Source organism: Stenella coeruleoalba (genome assembly GCF_951394435.1).
Source record: "Stenella coeruleoalba genome assembly, chromosome: 11".
Lineage (NCBI taxonomy): Eukaryota > Metazoa > Chordata > Mammalia > Artiodactyla > Delphinidae > Stenella > Stenella coeruleoalba.
Window position 1 is genome coordinate 3,367,207 of NC_137157.1, and position 14,432 is coordinate 3,381,638.

The 14,432-nt window shown below is 56.7% G+C and overlaps 1 protein-coding gene across 3 annotated transcripts in view; it reads left to right on the forward strand.

Annotated features, from left to right (window-relative positions):
* Positions 1-623: 623 nt before the first annotated feature.
* The window catches only part of CERK (ceramide kinase), a 52,902-nt gene continuing 39,093 nt past the window's right edge, over positions 624-14,432 (forward strand). Inside the window, exon 1 of one of the 3 annotated variants that reach the window (XM_079937134.1) lies at positions 624-962. In XM_079937134.1, coding sequence (XP_079793260.1) covers positions 830-962 — 133 coding nt within the window. In that variant the 5' untranslated portion in view covers positions 624-829. The remainder of the gene's footprint in view (positions 963-14,432) is intronic. The other 2 variants (XM_079937135.1, XM_079937133.1) reach the window with 2 other exon arrangements.

The window sequence follows — 14,432 nt, forward strand, 5'->3', positions numbered from 1 at the left end:
AAAGTCAAGCTGCCCAGGGCGGCCGCAGGAGGACAGCGTGGGGCGCGGAGCCCACCCAAGGCCCGTGGCCTTCCGTCACACCCGCACGACCGCCCAGGCAGCATTTCGGCGCCCCTGGAGGCCCCGCCTGTCCCGACGACCCACCAGGGAGGCGCTACTGAGCTCCACGCCCCCGGCCACGGCGGCCCGGACCCCAGGATCGGCGGCAAGGGGAAGCCACCTCCTCGGGCCAGAGCTAAGCCCTGCGGACTCGCCCGGGCGAGCTCACTCGGTCCGCGCGGCCAGACCCCAGCCCAGCCCCCTCCTTGATCGCCCGGCCCCTCCCCCTCCTCTGTTCCCTGCTCCCTCCTCTCCCTCGCCCCCACGCCCGGCCCCCTTCTCAGGTCCCCCCGCCCAGACCCCCGCCTTGGTTCCTCGGCTCTGCACCCCTCTCGTCCGTCCCCCTCCTCGTCCACTCGCCCGGTCCGCCTCGCGGCCTTTCCTCGTCCCCTCGCCCCGCCCCACTTCCTCCCTCCCCCGTCCAGCCCCCTCTCAGTCCCCCCAGTCCGGCCCTCCTCCCCAGCCCGACCCCCTCTCCCTCCCCCGCTCCGCCCTCCCCGTCCCCCGCCTGGTCCCCCGCGGCCGCTCTGCGTACGGGGTGACGCAGCGCCGCCCACCCGCGCGCCCCGCCCGCCCCGCGCCGCCGCCGCCGACGCTGACGCTGCCGCCGCCGCCGCAGCCGCAGCCGCGACCCGGGCTCCTGGGGCCGCTAACGGTCCGGCGCCCCTCGGCGTCTGCGCCCGGCGCCCTCAGCCCGGCCGACCCGGCGGCGCCCTGGGCGCTGGGCGCGATGGGGGCCGCGGAGCCGCTGCGCTCGGTGCTGTGGGTGAAGCAGCAGCGCTGCGCAGTGAGCCTGGACCCCGCGCGGGCGCTGCTGCGCTGGTGGCGGAGTCCGGGGCCCGGAGCCGGCGCCCCCGGCGCGGGTAAGTGTCGCCTACGGCCCGCGGGCTCGACCGGGGTGGCGGGGCAGGGAGGGGCCGGGGAGGAGGGGGCGGGGAGGCCGGCAGGCGGGGGCCCCGGGACCGGAGGCCCGGAGATGGGGGCCGGGGTCTCGGCAGCAGCTGGCAGGGAGGAGTCCCGGGCGCCGAGGGTGTGTACACTCCGGGACCGGGGTGACAAAGAGCGAGCGCCGGAGCGGGGGCGGGGGCGGGGGTGGGGGGAGGTGCCGGCGGGGAGGCCGGAGCCCGGGCGCCTGCGGTCCCGGCGAGGATGCGACCCCGGAGGGCGAGGCGCGGGGTGGTGACGGCGGGGCAGGTCTGCGGCCCGGGAGGTGTCGCCTGGACGGTGCCGCATCTCTGTGACCGGCCCGCAAGTATCTGAAAGGCACCATCCGGATCGATTGTGAGACTGATTACGGATGGATCCCGAGGGAGTGCCGGCGCCCCGCCCTCGGTTTCAGTTTAACCCGAGTACAGATGCTTTTCGTTAGCGGGGATCCAGAGTGGGGTCAGGAATTCCTGTTGTAAAGTGAAAGACAGGCTCATGATCTTCTGTCTGGGATGTGCTCCCTGGTGGGGTTGGTGTGGGTGTTAATTCTGGTGCAACAGGCTGGACGTGGGACCTGCGGAGGCCCTCCGATTTGGAGAAGTGTAATTTAACTGAAAAGGGCACTCTCTCTCCCCAAGGAGAAGGGGCCAGCGGCTCCCAGGGCCGAGACGTCGGCGGCAGAGGGGTGGGCAGAGGCTTATCAAGGAGGTGTCATTTGACCCCTGGCAGGAGGAGGAGGATTACAGGAGGCGCCTTTGGCCAGTGAGAAGGGGGGAGGCGTCCATGGCTGGCGAGGAAGCGCAGGGCTGGCGAGTGTGGGTGTGTTTCCATCTCATTCATTTGTCTTTCGCAATTTTTTATTGAGGGCCTGTCCGGGAAGGGCGCGGCGGTAATCCTCGCCTCTGCTCAGCGCACGTGACAAAGTCCCTGCCGCAATGGAGCATTTTCCATTAGAGGGAGAGACAAGAGGGGAACACATAGGGGCGTGTATGTCTCAGAAGAGCCCTGCAGAGTGGGGGCAGGTCGCTGTGGTGCAGGAGGTCTCAGAAGTCCTCACTTGCAGGAGGGCATTGGACCAGAGCCCTGGAGGGACCTGTGCACATTGGGAAGAGATGGTCCTTGCAGGAAGACCACAAGTGCCAAGGCCGGAGGTCCACGGGGTGCTGCAGGAATGGAGGGAGATGGGGGAGGGGAAACGGGGCTGTTTGGGTGGCGTGGGCTGAGATGGGGACCCCAGGAGGGCTTTATCCGTCTTAACCTGGAGAAGGGATCCCTGTGGCAGCTTGGAGGAGAGCAGACAGAGGAGGGACTGCAGGTGGGAGGTTGCTGGCCTAGTCCTGGTGGGAGTGGTGGCGAGCAGGGCTGGGTCTGCCTGGATTGAATGAGCAGCGCCAGGGGAACGTGAATTCCAGGTTTGTAGTTACTGAAACTGCAGGAGCAGGGATTTCCTTGTTAAGTATCGGGGAGGGGTGTGTAGGTCAGTGTTCTCTGGTGGATGTTCTGACTTTGGGATGGCTTTCAGATGCCTTGGGGGCAGTCGGGGGTGCTGTGATGGGTCTGGGGGTGCTTTCGGACACTGAGGTTGTGTGGCTCTGCTGGTGGGGTAGCGGTGAGGCAGAGCTGGCCGGTTAATTGGGGCCAAGGTCAAGGGCGGTCTCGGACTCTTGTTTTCTAGCCTCGGCGTCACCAGAAGCATGGTCTGCAGAGAGCTTATCTGTGGTCGGGGGTCTGAGGCTCTACCCTTCTACCAGCTTTCTGTTGGCCCCTTGGGAAGACATGTCACTCCTCAGACGTCATCCTCCGACCTCCTGCCTGGCCTGTCCCCGAGGGCTTTTGGGCTTTCCTGTAGACCTCTCGGCGTAAGGATGGGGCGCTGCCGTTTCGTGGGACCTCTCGGCGTAAGGATGGGGCACTGCCGTTTCGTGGGGCACTTGGGCGCAGCCACTGTGCTTCTGTCCTGTATCCCATTCAAGCACGATGCATTCCTGCGGGGCAGCTTCTCCCGTATTTTACGGATATAGAGAGTTTTAGAAACCGGCCCAGCTAGTGGTTGAACCCGGGTTTGAGGCGTGGTGGGTCCAACTCCAGCTGCTGTGCACCGGGTGGTGTGGCCTCCCTCAGGCCACAGCGGCCATGTGGACACTGGACAGACCCCACCCGTCCGGGGCGTCTCGGTGGGGAGGTCGCTCCTCGCCTGCCCTCAGCCGGCCGCCATTATGGTCTGCGGTCCGCAGAGCCTCGGGTTTGTGTGACGTGCTTTGGGGTGGCCCCTCACTGGCACGGCTGCCTGCCCTCTTCCCGGGAACGGTGGTGGCTTCACTCTTACAAACCGTGAAGGCCCTTTCGTACAGGGACCTGGTATGCAAGAGATTGGTCCCCTCCCCGGAGGGGCCGGGGCTGTGGGAGCCCTGGCAGCCCCTGTGCAGCCCACCACCCTGGGAAGGCAGTGGGTCAGCAGTGCAGGGACGCAGCTGCTGCAGCTCGGGGCCTTCCCATAGCGGCACCCCCAGGGCAGTGGGGTCTGTGTCAGGTGATTGCATGCTTGACAGCACCACTGGCAGCAGGGAGACAGGAACCCGTCCACGCGGGACATTTCATTCAGTTACGGAGTGGCAGTACCCGGCCGCTGCAGTCCCAGGCGTGTCTGCTGGCGGGGATGGACTACGGCTTGGCCGGGGAGGGAAGGGAGGGGAGGGTTGTGCAAAAACAGACTGATGGGGTAGGGAGTGAATTGAGATCACCTTCGAAGGACAGAGGAGGGACCTGCCCCGGGGCAGCCGCGTGCACCGGGTGCAGCTGCTTCGTCTGACGCGCTCAGTTTCTCCATAGCATCGCCCCTGTTTGCAGACAGGAAAAATGGAAGTTGTGAACTGATTGCAATTGATGGTAATGTCCAGAAGGGAGCTGGCTTTTAATCCAGGCCCACGCTCCTTCATCGTGAGGGGGCTCAGCAATTGAGAGCAAAGGAGGGACCAGGATTTCAGGGGGCAGCGTTGTCTGGACCCAGGAACAGCTGCTCTTAAGGAAGCTGTGAGGCTCCGGGGCGCCAGCCTGGCCGGAGGTGGGGCAGACTGAAAACAGGAAACCCAGACCCAGTCTTCTCACAGTGGGTCGGGCTAGTTCAGCTTGAAACAGAGTGAAACTGTATCTGGGCTGTACCCCCCGGGGTTCAGGAAAAGAGACTCTGGATGTGTTCCTTTAGAGTTGGAGCTGGGAGGAGTGTGTTGGCACCTGGGGGTGGGGTGGGGCAGTGCCCAGGCTCCACCTTTGAAGGAAATCCTCCCCTTCCTCTGGCAGCTCCCCCCGAACCTGGGATGCCCCGGGGCTGGTGGGGCTCTCCTTGGGTAGGTCACTGCTATATTTACAGAGTGTCCCCCAACACCCCTATGCAGTGCCCAGCAAAAGGTAGGCAAGCCACAGATACTTAAAACAAAAAGGTTTTTTATGCTTATAAAAGTAACTCATGTTGATTTAATAAAATCTAGAAAACACAGAAAAGCACACAGAAAAAGAATCACCCTTAGTCTTAACCTTCAACAGTGAATTTTTTTTTTTTTTTTTTTTTTGCGGTACGTGGGCCTCTCACTGCCGTGGCCTCTCCCGTTGCGGAGCACAGGCTCCGGACGCGCAGGCTCAGCGGCCATGGCTCACGGGCCCAGCCGCTTCACGGCATGTGGGATCCTCCCGGACCGGAGCACGAACCTGCGTCCCCTGCATCGGCAGGCGGACTCTCAACCACTGCGCCACCAGGGAAGCCCAAAACATGATTTTTTTAACGTCAACTTTATTGAGGCATAATTTGCATACAATAAAATTCACACATTTTAAGTGTGTAGTTTGGTGACTTTGCCACGTTTGATCAACTGTCCTAAGGAAAAAGACAAGTACTTAAGGAACTGTGTTTAGGCTTTAGAAAATGTATTTTCTGTGTGTTTGTTAAGATACTGATGACCCCCTCCTCGTGTCCCTCATCCCCATTCCCCCGGGGCTCCTCGTGTGCCTGTGCACGGCAGGTGCTGAACAGCCCTGTGTGGATGGCCGCATATGGGAGGTGAGGTGTGGCCTGCCCCTGGCCACATGGTGAGTGGAGGCTGCCTCGGCACTGGGCTCCGGCTGTGTGGGATGCAGCATGTCCTGGGGTCACCGCTGCCACTGGCAGGAGAACGTGGGGGGGAGTGGTTGCTTTGCTGTTTGCTCTCCCAGCACTCTGACTTTTCTCTGGAGGATGTGGGTTCGAAACCATTGGAAGTGGCTGGGAAGCTGAATGGTTTGTGTAAAGCCCATAAATTCTGCAGAATCCTCTAAAGCATAAACACCACAGATCCTGTAGTCCTGTGTTTCAGTATCCCCTGACGTGTCTTAGTTATGCCCCATGAGGAAGTCAAAAGTGCTGTAGATGGTGTCAGATGATGTCAAGCTAACGCCCTGCTCAGTGTGATAGGAGGACTCTCAGTATATTTGAATAGGAAATAAATGGCAATCCTGTCTACCTGTTACAGAAAAAAAATAGACTCTCATTCTAGGTTTGCATGTGATTCACTGTCGGAAGAGACGTACAGGCTTTTGTGGTTTCGAAAGCGGATGTCAGGAAAACAGCAGTCCTGCCTGCCGTCTGTCTCTCTAGGCACCTGCCTCGGTTATGTTCAGGTTCCGTGACTTAACAGTAGGCGAACGTGGTCATAAATATCGTAATCTGAGATGATTCCAAGGTTAACTTTTGTTTGTTACTCTAAAATAGGTCAGCAAACATTTTCTTCAAAAGCCAGATAGCAATTATTTTAGGCTCTGTGGGTCACAACTTCTCAGCTCTGCTGCTTTAGCACAAAAGCTGCTGTAGGCAGCATGAGAGTGAATGCACGTGGCCGTGTGCCCACAAAGCTGTATTTATGAACGTGGACAGCAAGCTGGATTTGGCCTGCGGTTTGCCGACCCTGCTCTAAACCATTATGTATCCTCGTGCGTTTCCCTGCTCTGTTGTTTGGTGCATTCACGTTCAGGATTGCTATGTCTTCATTTTGGATTGACCCTTTTTCCGTTGTGTAATGCCCTTCTCTGTCTCTGATCATTGTATTTGTTCTGGAGTCTGCTTTATCGGTTGACATGGCCACTCCCGCTGCACACGCCTTTTCCATCCTTTTACTTTCAGCCTGCTTGCATTATTAGATTTGAAGTGAGTTTCTTTAGACTGCCTAGGGTTGACTCATGTTTTTTAATTAACTAAGCCAATCTGTGTCTTTATAATGTAAATAGATTAGGGCTTAAGTCTACCATTTCATTTTTTGTTTTCTGGTTTTCGTTTCTCTGTTTTTCCCTGCCTTCCTGTGAATTACTGAAAAATATTTTTTTAGAATCCCATTTTGATTTGTCTATATATCTTCATCTTTTCTTTCAGCTGTTTATGGTGGTAAACTATCAGTGTTGTTTTTGAGCGCACCTCTTTGTACAGAGGTGGAGTGGTTCCCCAGAGTATTGGTCTATATATACGCATCTCACCCCAGTCTTGTGGTGCTGCCGTGTTACCAATTTGAGGGAAGTGCAGAAACCTTACCTCTCTGCATCACTTTACTCTCCTGTTTTATAATGAAATTGTCTTAATTATTTCTTCTGCATGCATTTAGAACCACATTAGTGTTATAATTTTCTCTTCCACCCGCAAACATTATTTAGAAAAGTCAGGAAGAGAAGGAAATCCTATTGTGTTTACCCATATCTTTGCTTACTCTGTTCTTTCTTCCTTCCCCCCCCCCCCCCCCCCCCCCCCCGCCAGGGACTCTTGTCACTTCACTTCTACTTCCTGCATCCTTTCTTTTATGATAGGTCTGCTGGCAACAAGTTCTCTTAGTTTTTCTTCATCTGAGAATGTCTTAATTTCTCCTTTATCCCTGAAGGAGATTTTTGCTGGGTGTAAGGTTCCAGGTTGACCATTCTTTTCTTTTCAGCACTGGAAAAATATTGTGCCACTTCCTTCTGGCTTCCATGGTTTCTGAGGAGAAATCCACTGTCATTCAAAGTTTTCTCACCTGTAGGTAAGGTGTTTCTCTCTTGCTGATGTGAACCTTCTTTTCCTTGTACTTGATTTTCAGAATCCAGACTGTAATGTGTCTTGGACTGGATTTCTTTGGATTAATCATATTTGAGGTTATGCCTTTTGTCAAATTTGGGAAGTCTTCAGCCATTATTTTTTGAGCACGTTTTCAGCCCCTCTCCTTCTCTGCTCCTGGGACTGTAGTGACACACATGTTGGATCCTCCATTATAATCCCACAGGTCTCTGAGGCTCTGTTCGTTTTGTCTTTTTCTGTTTTGTTTTTAATTCTGTTTTCCTCTGCTGTTCAATTTTAGTCATTTCTGTTGTCCCATCTTCCAGTTCACTGATTCTCTCGACTGCCTCTCCGTTCTGCTGTTGAGTCCACCTGTTTGTTTTCTGTTTTGGTTACTGTATTTTTCAGTTCTAAAATGTCCATTTGGGTCTTATTTATATCTTCTATTTCTTTTTTAAAGATTTATTTATTTATTTTATTTAGTTTTGGCTGCATTGCGTCTTGGTTGCAGCGTGCGCAGTCTTTGCTGAGGCCTGCATGGTCTCTGTTGAGGCGTGCGGGCTTCTCTCTAGTTGTGGCGCACAGGCTCCAGGGCATGTGGGCTCTGTAGTTTGCGGCACACGGGCCTTCTAGTTGAGGCACGAGGGCTCAGTAGCTGTGGCGCATGGGCTTAGTTGCCCTGCACCATGTGGGATCTTAGTTTCCCGACCAGGGGTCGAACCCGCATTCCCTGCATTAGAAGGCAGATTCTTTACCGCTGGACCTCCAGGGAAGTCCCTATACCTTCTACTTCTTTGCTAAGACTTTTTTTCTTTGCTGAGTCTTTATGTGTCTTCATTTGTTTCAGGTGTGTAATTGTTTGTGAAGCCTTTTCGTAGCGGCTGCTTTAAGGTCCTTGTCAGACAATCCTAACATCTTTGTCATCTCGGTGTTGGCATCCAGCGATTGTCCTTTTTTTCTCTCGTTTTGAGAGCTTCCTACTTCTTGGCATGGTGGTTGATTTGAGATTGAAACCTGGACATTTTTGTACTGTGTTATGAAATTTTTGTTTGTTTGTTTGCTTTTGTTTTTGTTTTTGCGGTACGCGGACCTCTCTCTGCTGTGGCCTCTCCCGTTGCGGAGCACAGGCTCCGGACACGCAGGCCCAGCGGCCATGGCCCACGGGCCCAGCCGCTACGCGGCATGCGGGACCCTCCCGGACTGGGGCACGAACCCGTGTCCCCTGCATCGGCAGGCGGACTCTCAACCACTGCACCACCAGGGAAGCCCCTGTGTTACGAAATTTTGGATCTTATTTAAACTTCCTCTTTTAGCTTGCTCTCTCTGACACTGCTCCATCAGGGAAGAGGGGGACTAGTTACCGCCAGGTGGGAGAAGAAGTCCAGGTTCCCCTCGGCCCTGTTGACAGTAGGAGGGGAGGGGCTCCTCATTGCTGCTGGGTGGGCTAGGACTTCCGGCCCCCCACTAGGCCTGCACAGAGACCCCCTTGGCTGGAAGGGGTAGGGGTGCCTCGCACCTGCTCTCCAAGGGTCTCCTGACACCTGGGTAGGTGGAGGTGGGTGGTGGTGAAAATCCTGACTTTCCCCTAGGTCTCCCCTGACACCACCCCACTACTGCTGAGTGAAGGTGGAAGTCCGCTCCCCCTTTGTCTCTCCCGACCCCTGTGGGGAGTGAGGCTCGTTACCAGCTGTCTGGGATGAAAGTTCTGGCTCCCTGCGTGCCTTCCCTCACGCCACGCCACCCTGGTGCCACCCTACACCCTTGAGGGTGGAAATCTAGGCTCCCAGGTGGACTTTGCTGGCGTGTGGGCGTGGGGCCAGGTTTCCTGTGTGTTTGTTGCTTGTCTAGAAGTTTCCTGTCTTACTGGGCCGTCCTTCCCCTGGTCCTTTGCCCAGAGAGGGCACTCTTTGTTGGGGTTTTTGGTTTGTACCCACTGGCATTTCCAGGTTGCTGGATTCTTCAAATCTGAGGTGCTTGAGGCAAAAGGAAACCCAGGGAAGTCACCCCTGTCCTTCCCTGGTCCCGAGGTCCCCGGCCAGCTTCCTCCTTCTCCCACCTTTCAGAGTCTCCCTGCGTTCGTGTGACACATGGCTCAGTGGAGGAACAGGGAAAAGCACACCTCGTCCATCATCTCGGCAGCAGAAGGTCCCTGTGCATTTTTAAAAATATTTTTTCTCTCTGTTATTCAGAACAGATTATTCCTACTGACCTGTCCAGCTTCACTGGCTTCCCTCTGTCCCCCCCACTCCGCTGCTGAGCCCGGCTAGTGGGTGTTTTATTTCAGATGCTGTACTTTCAGTTTTAAAGCTTCCATTTGGTTTCTTCTAATAGCTTATTTTTCTCTCCTGGGAACTTCTGTCATCTTTCCATTCATTTTAAGAATGTTCAGCTGTACCTCACCGAGCACGGTTATACCGACCACGTTAAAGTTTTTGTCTGATGCCTCCGACATCTGGGTCATCTCAGGCCGGGCGTCTGTGGACTGTCTTTCCCTTGGGCATGTCAGCGTTTTCTGGTTCTTGGTGTACTGATTAATTTTGTACCCTGGACATTTTTCATATTTCTTTGTAAGGCTCTGGGTCCCGTCAAAGTCCTTTGGAGAATTTTCTTAGGCAGGTGCTCAGCCTGGTTGTACACAGACGGCAAGTCGGTCTCACGTCGTGGGAGGGGTTTCCACATAAGTCCAGCTCTCAAGGTCTTTTTCACGCTGTGGGGGGCCACCCTGGTGTTTGTCACTCGAGGGTGAGTCCGGGGCCGGGGAGCTGGCACACTGGGCAGTTCGGCTCCCAGGGCTCCTCTGTTCCTGGAGCCCGGCGCGTGTCAGTTCACGGGCAGGGCCAGGACGCCCTTCCCAGCCCTGCCGGCCACGCTCTGGCTCCTCTGGACAGAGGGGTGGGTGTTCGCTGTCTGCATCCAGCGAGCTGTTCTAGACCTCAGGCTGCGCTTGGCTCAGAGCTGGGGCTGGAGAGGAAAGGAAGGCTCTGGAAGACTGCCGGGCGCTGCTCCTTCTGCGTGGGTGCTGCTCCGGCCACTGGCCCGCTGCTCTTTGCTTTCGGCGCCTTCAGTTAACTGTCTCCCTCCCATCTTGTCCAGACCTCTTGGTCACCATCAGAGGAGGGATAGGCGGTCGGGCGCCTGCTTCATCCTGGTCGGAACTGTGTCTGTCTCGACTGACTTTCTCGTGCCGGTAGTGCTGTGCTTGCCGCCTCGAGTAATCCTCACCATAGCCCCTGGAGCCATCCTGGTGTTGTCCCCATTTCAGAGACGGCAGTCTGGGCGGGTGGGGGGCTGCTCCAGAGCTCGGACGCTGAGATGCTGGGGTACGCCCCCTGCAAGGATGTGGATGCCGGGTTCGTTTCTGCAGCGCCCACTGCCTTTCCTGGCAGGCAGGTGGGGGGAGAGCAGGGTTCTTGGAGCAGGAATCAGCCTGGCTGCAGCCCCCAGCGGCCGAGGGCGGGGCCGCCACACGGGCCCCTGGTCACTAGGCTGATGCTTGCACAGAGTAGCACGTGGTCGGAGGAGCCTGTGGCTGTGCAGGTGGGAGTCGGGGACGGGCTGTTTCCTGTGTGTGGAAATGCAGTTGTGCCAGAGTTGGCTCCACGGTATACGGTCCGCAGGTCCAGGGTCAGTGCAACCTGTCCCCTGAACCTACGGCCTGGGGACCCGAGGAGAACCCTGTCCCGAGCAGGGGTGGCAGAGGCGTTTCCTGCAAGGCCAGGCCCGGTCCTGTCACAGGTGCTGATGGAGCAGAACCCTGAGGGCGGCAGGGCCGGGGGCCACCTGGAGCCGGACGCTTGGCCAGGTCGCTAGGCCGCTGGTGCTCCAGGACTGCTGGGCTCTCCCTGCAGTGGCCAGGGTCAAAGGCCAAAGTGCGACAAAGGTGGTAGCGAGTCCCTCTTAGGCAGGACTGTTTCAGGACGGGCGGGAGCTGCTCTGGTTTATGGGTTTGGGGTCAGGAGGACACGGTGATGCCTTATCTTTCCGGACGGTGTTGATGACATTTCTTCAGGTGGGGACGACAGCGAACTGTCAGCAGTGTGATGTCTGCATCCTGTCTCCACGCCCCATTCAAAGGGAAGGTGCACGTGTGTGAGTGTGTGCACAGGTGCATGTGAGAGACTGCAGGAGCATGTGCACGTGTGCCTGTGTGTGAGCAGCGGCTCCTGGGTGGAAACGGGCCGCCCGCCCTGCCCGCCAGCCTGTGGCCCCAGCAGTCCCCGCGTCTCGTCTTCCTCTCTGGCCACACGCCTTGTGCAGCCTTTCTCAGGAAACCAGTGGACATCAGACCGCACCCGATCCGCGAAGCCGCTGATTCCCAGGCCTCCATCCAGAGCACGCCCGGCTCCCTCCTTCCCGGGGACCCCTTGGCCCAGGTCTGCGTGGCGTCTTGGGGGCCTGGGAGGATGGTGCCAGGCCTGCAGCGGGTCTGCCCTGGTACCCAAGGGCCTGGGAGGCCTGATAGAGAATGTTCCGTGGAGGGGGGTCCGCGGGCCGGGGCTTTGGGCTCATTTGCCAGAAGCGGTGCTGCCTCAGAGGTCTGGGTCCCCGGAAACACGCGCTCCTGACTCCTTGTACTGTCTGTGCCTCAGCTGACAGCTCGGCAGGGGCGCCAGGAGCCGTGGGGCATCTTAGATGAGCGTCCAAGGCGGTGAGCCTCCGGAGCTGCTGCTCCCTGCCTGGGGCTGCCTGGCCTGCGGCCCTCCTGGGCTCCGGCACCGCCTCCGCCTCCGTGGTACTTAGCTCCCTCTGCTCCAGCCCCACTGGCCTCTGCCTGTCCTGAAGCTCCGCAGGGATGCTCGTGCCCCAGGGCCTTTGCCCAGCTCCTAGGTTGCCATCAGCCTTTGTCCGTGAGGCATCCCGTCCCCCTGCAGCCCCCAGCCCCGTGGACCTGCTCCACTGCCTTTTCCATAGCATTTATTACTCTGGATAAGTTGATAAAACACGTATATCAACTTCGTCGTTTCTCAGAGGCCTCCCCACATCCGACCGTTACCTGCCAGAGGGCGGGGTTTTTGTCCCGGCACCGCCTCCCTGTCTGAAGCTAGGTGGGCCCGTAGCAGTGCTGAGCACCTGAGTGGAGCGTGGTGGGGCAGCTTCGGGCGCAGTGCCTGGGCTTTTTAATGTTTACTCATGAGCCTTGGTGACTCACGTGTGTTAAGGTTTAGCATAAACCACGATATACCTGATAATTGAATATCTTCTAAGAGAAAAGTACATCTTGAAATATTTTAGGACCTAAAGATGCCAAAGATTTTGTGCCTGGAGTGATCTAGAAAGGTTTAAAAATAGACTCAACTGAGCTGGACACTGATTGAGCCCACAGAGAGCCCGTGGGGCTCCAGGTGGGCCCCTGGCCTGCCCTGCCAGCACCCCCCCAGCCCGCTGCTTCTCCCTGTAAACCTGACTATAAATGGCTAAACTGGTCGGGCCGCTTTTCCTAAGAAAAGTGCCTGGTGCCCTCCCTCTTCCTCTGATCCCGGGTCCCTTATCTGAATGCCCTCAGCTGCCCTTTTCTGTAGATCCCATGCTTCCCTCCTAGGCCTGTACAGTCCCTGGCTGGTGAGCATGCCACCTGGCACTCGCCACCTTCTGGAGTTTCTTGAGCCTAAGAGGATAGAGTGTCCCGGACAGGATTACCTCTCAGGACACTTAGCCCCGTGCACCCGAGTCATAGTAAGAGATGTTACCTGCCCCCTGCCCTGGAGTGCACTAAGAACAGCTAACACACGTGGGTGCGGCCAGGCACCCGGCCCTCTTCTCAGCACTTTAGGTGAGGATCCTTTCATTCTCACGTGTCCGCATTTTACAGAGAAGGTAACTCAGCACAGAGATGCCAGGCATTTGCCCAAGGTCACACAGCTGGGAAGCGCCAGGGCCCAGTTCCAGCCTTGGCTTTCATTCTCACGTGTCCCCATTTTACAGAGAAGGTAACTCAGCACAGAGATGCCAGGCATTTGCCCAAGGTCACACAGCTGGGAAGCGCCAGGGCCCAGTTCCAGCCTTGGCCTCTCCTCTGGATCCACTGTCGGCCCTTCTGGTCAACAGTGGGGACTGCTGTCAGGCGGGAGTGAGGAAAGGTGGGCCTGTGAGCCAGGCTCGACTTCGGGTCAGAAGAGATGAAAAGGTAGGAAGGAGGCTGCTGGGGAGGAGGGTTCCTCCTGTGAGCATCCCCGGGTAGCTGCCAGAGCTGCAGTGGTGCACAGACGGTCAGGGCCCCTGCAGCACATGGGACACGCACACCAGGTTCCCTCCCAGGCTGGTGTCCTGGTGACGTGCTGGCCACTGTGGGTGTGCAGACAAGGGTCAAAGGTCACATTGTACTGGATCAAGTAAATTATAATTGACCAGCACCTCATCTGAGCATCGGGAACTTTGGGGCTAAAGTAACGAGGATAGACTTACAGTTTTGTTTGAAATTCTTGTGTTACTGAAATAAACCAGTAAGGGACTTCTCTGGCTGTCCAGTGGCTGAGACTCTGCGATTCCACTGCAGGGGGCACGGGTTAGATCCCTGGTCGGGGAACTGACATCCTGCGGGCTGTGTGGTGTGGCCAGAAACAAAACAAACAGACAAAAACCCAATAAGAAATAGTTACAAATGGAAATTTAATTATTAACCCAGATCATTCGGTGGAAACAATTATTGTTCGAATAGAAACGTGACCTGCTGTTGATGAGTCTGTAGGACTTGCCATTCTTCTTCTAGACCCTGGAGTGGCAGCCAGGCAGCCTTACAGAGCTCGTAAAAAATCGACGAGGAGCTATGTATTGTCAAGGAGCTACGTTGGTTTGTTTCCAACTTTGTTTCCAAAGTGATAGGAATCTAATTTTACTTAAACTTCGTGTGTGTGTCAGGCTAGACTGGGTGAAATGAGAGCCGTTATGGGTGATACAGTTTTACTTGTGATCCGCGGGGTCAGCGTAACTAGATTGTCTGTAGCGGGGTTGTCTGTAGCGGGCTGTGATGGGTCGCCCTTGGGCTAAATTTGGCCCAGATTTGGTCCACAGATGTTTTTTGACTTGTCCAGTGCGGTTTTCTTTTCCTTTTCAATTGTAGTCAACGTTTTAAATCAGGAGGTTTCACACCAGAATATCCAAGCCTCGGGCGTATCCCTGAGCGATGTCGCCCGTGTGCTGTGATCAGGACCGTGGCCTCCAGGTGGTCGGGGCGCTTGGGTGCCACCCGCCCACCGCCTTGTGGAGCTTCGAGAACACGATCTTGAAACGTCAAGCTGCCGGACGCATTTCCCATTTCTGTGGAGTTAGAAGACACATTTTTTCCTATATGAGAAAAGCCATTGGGGGTTGCCTGGGCTGGGTAGGGTACCTGAGAAGTAGCTACCTTCAGGATTTGCCTGTTTTGACT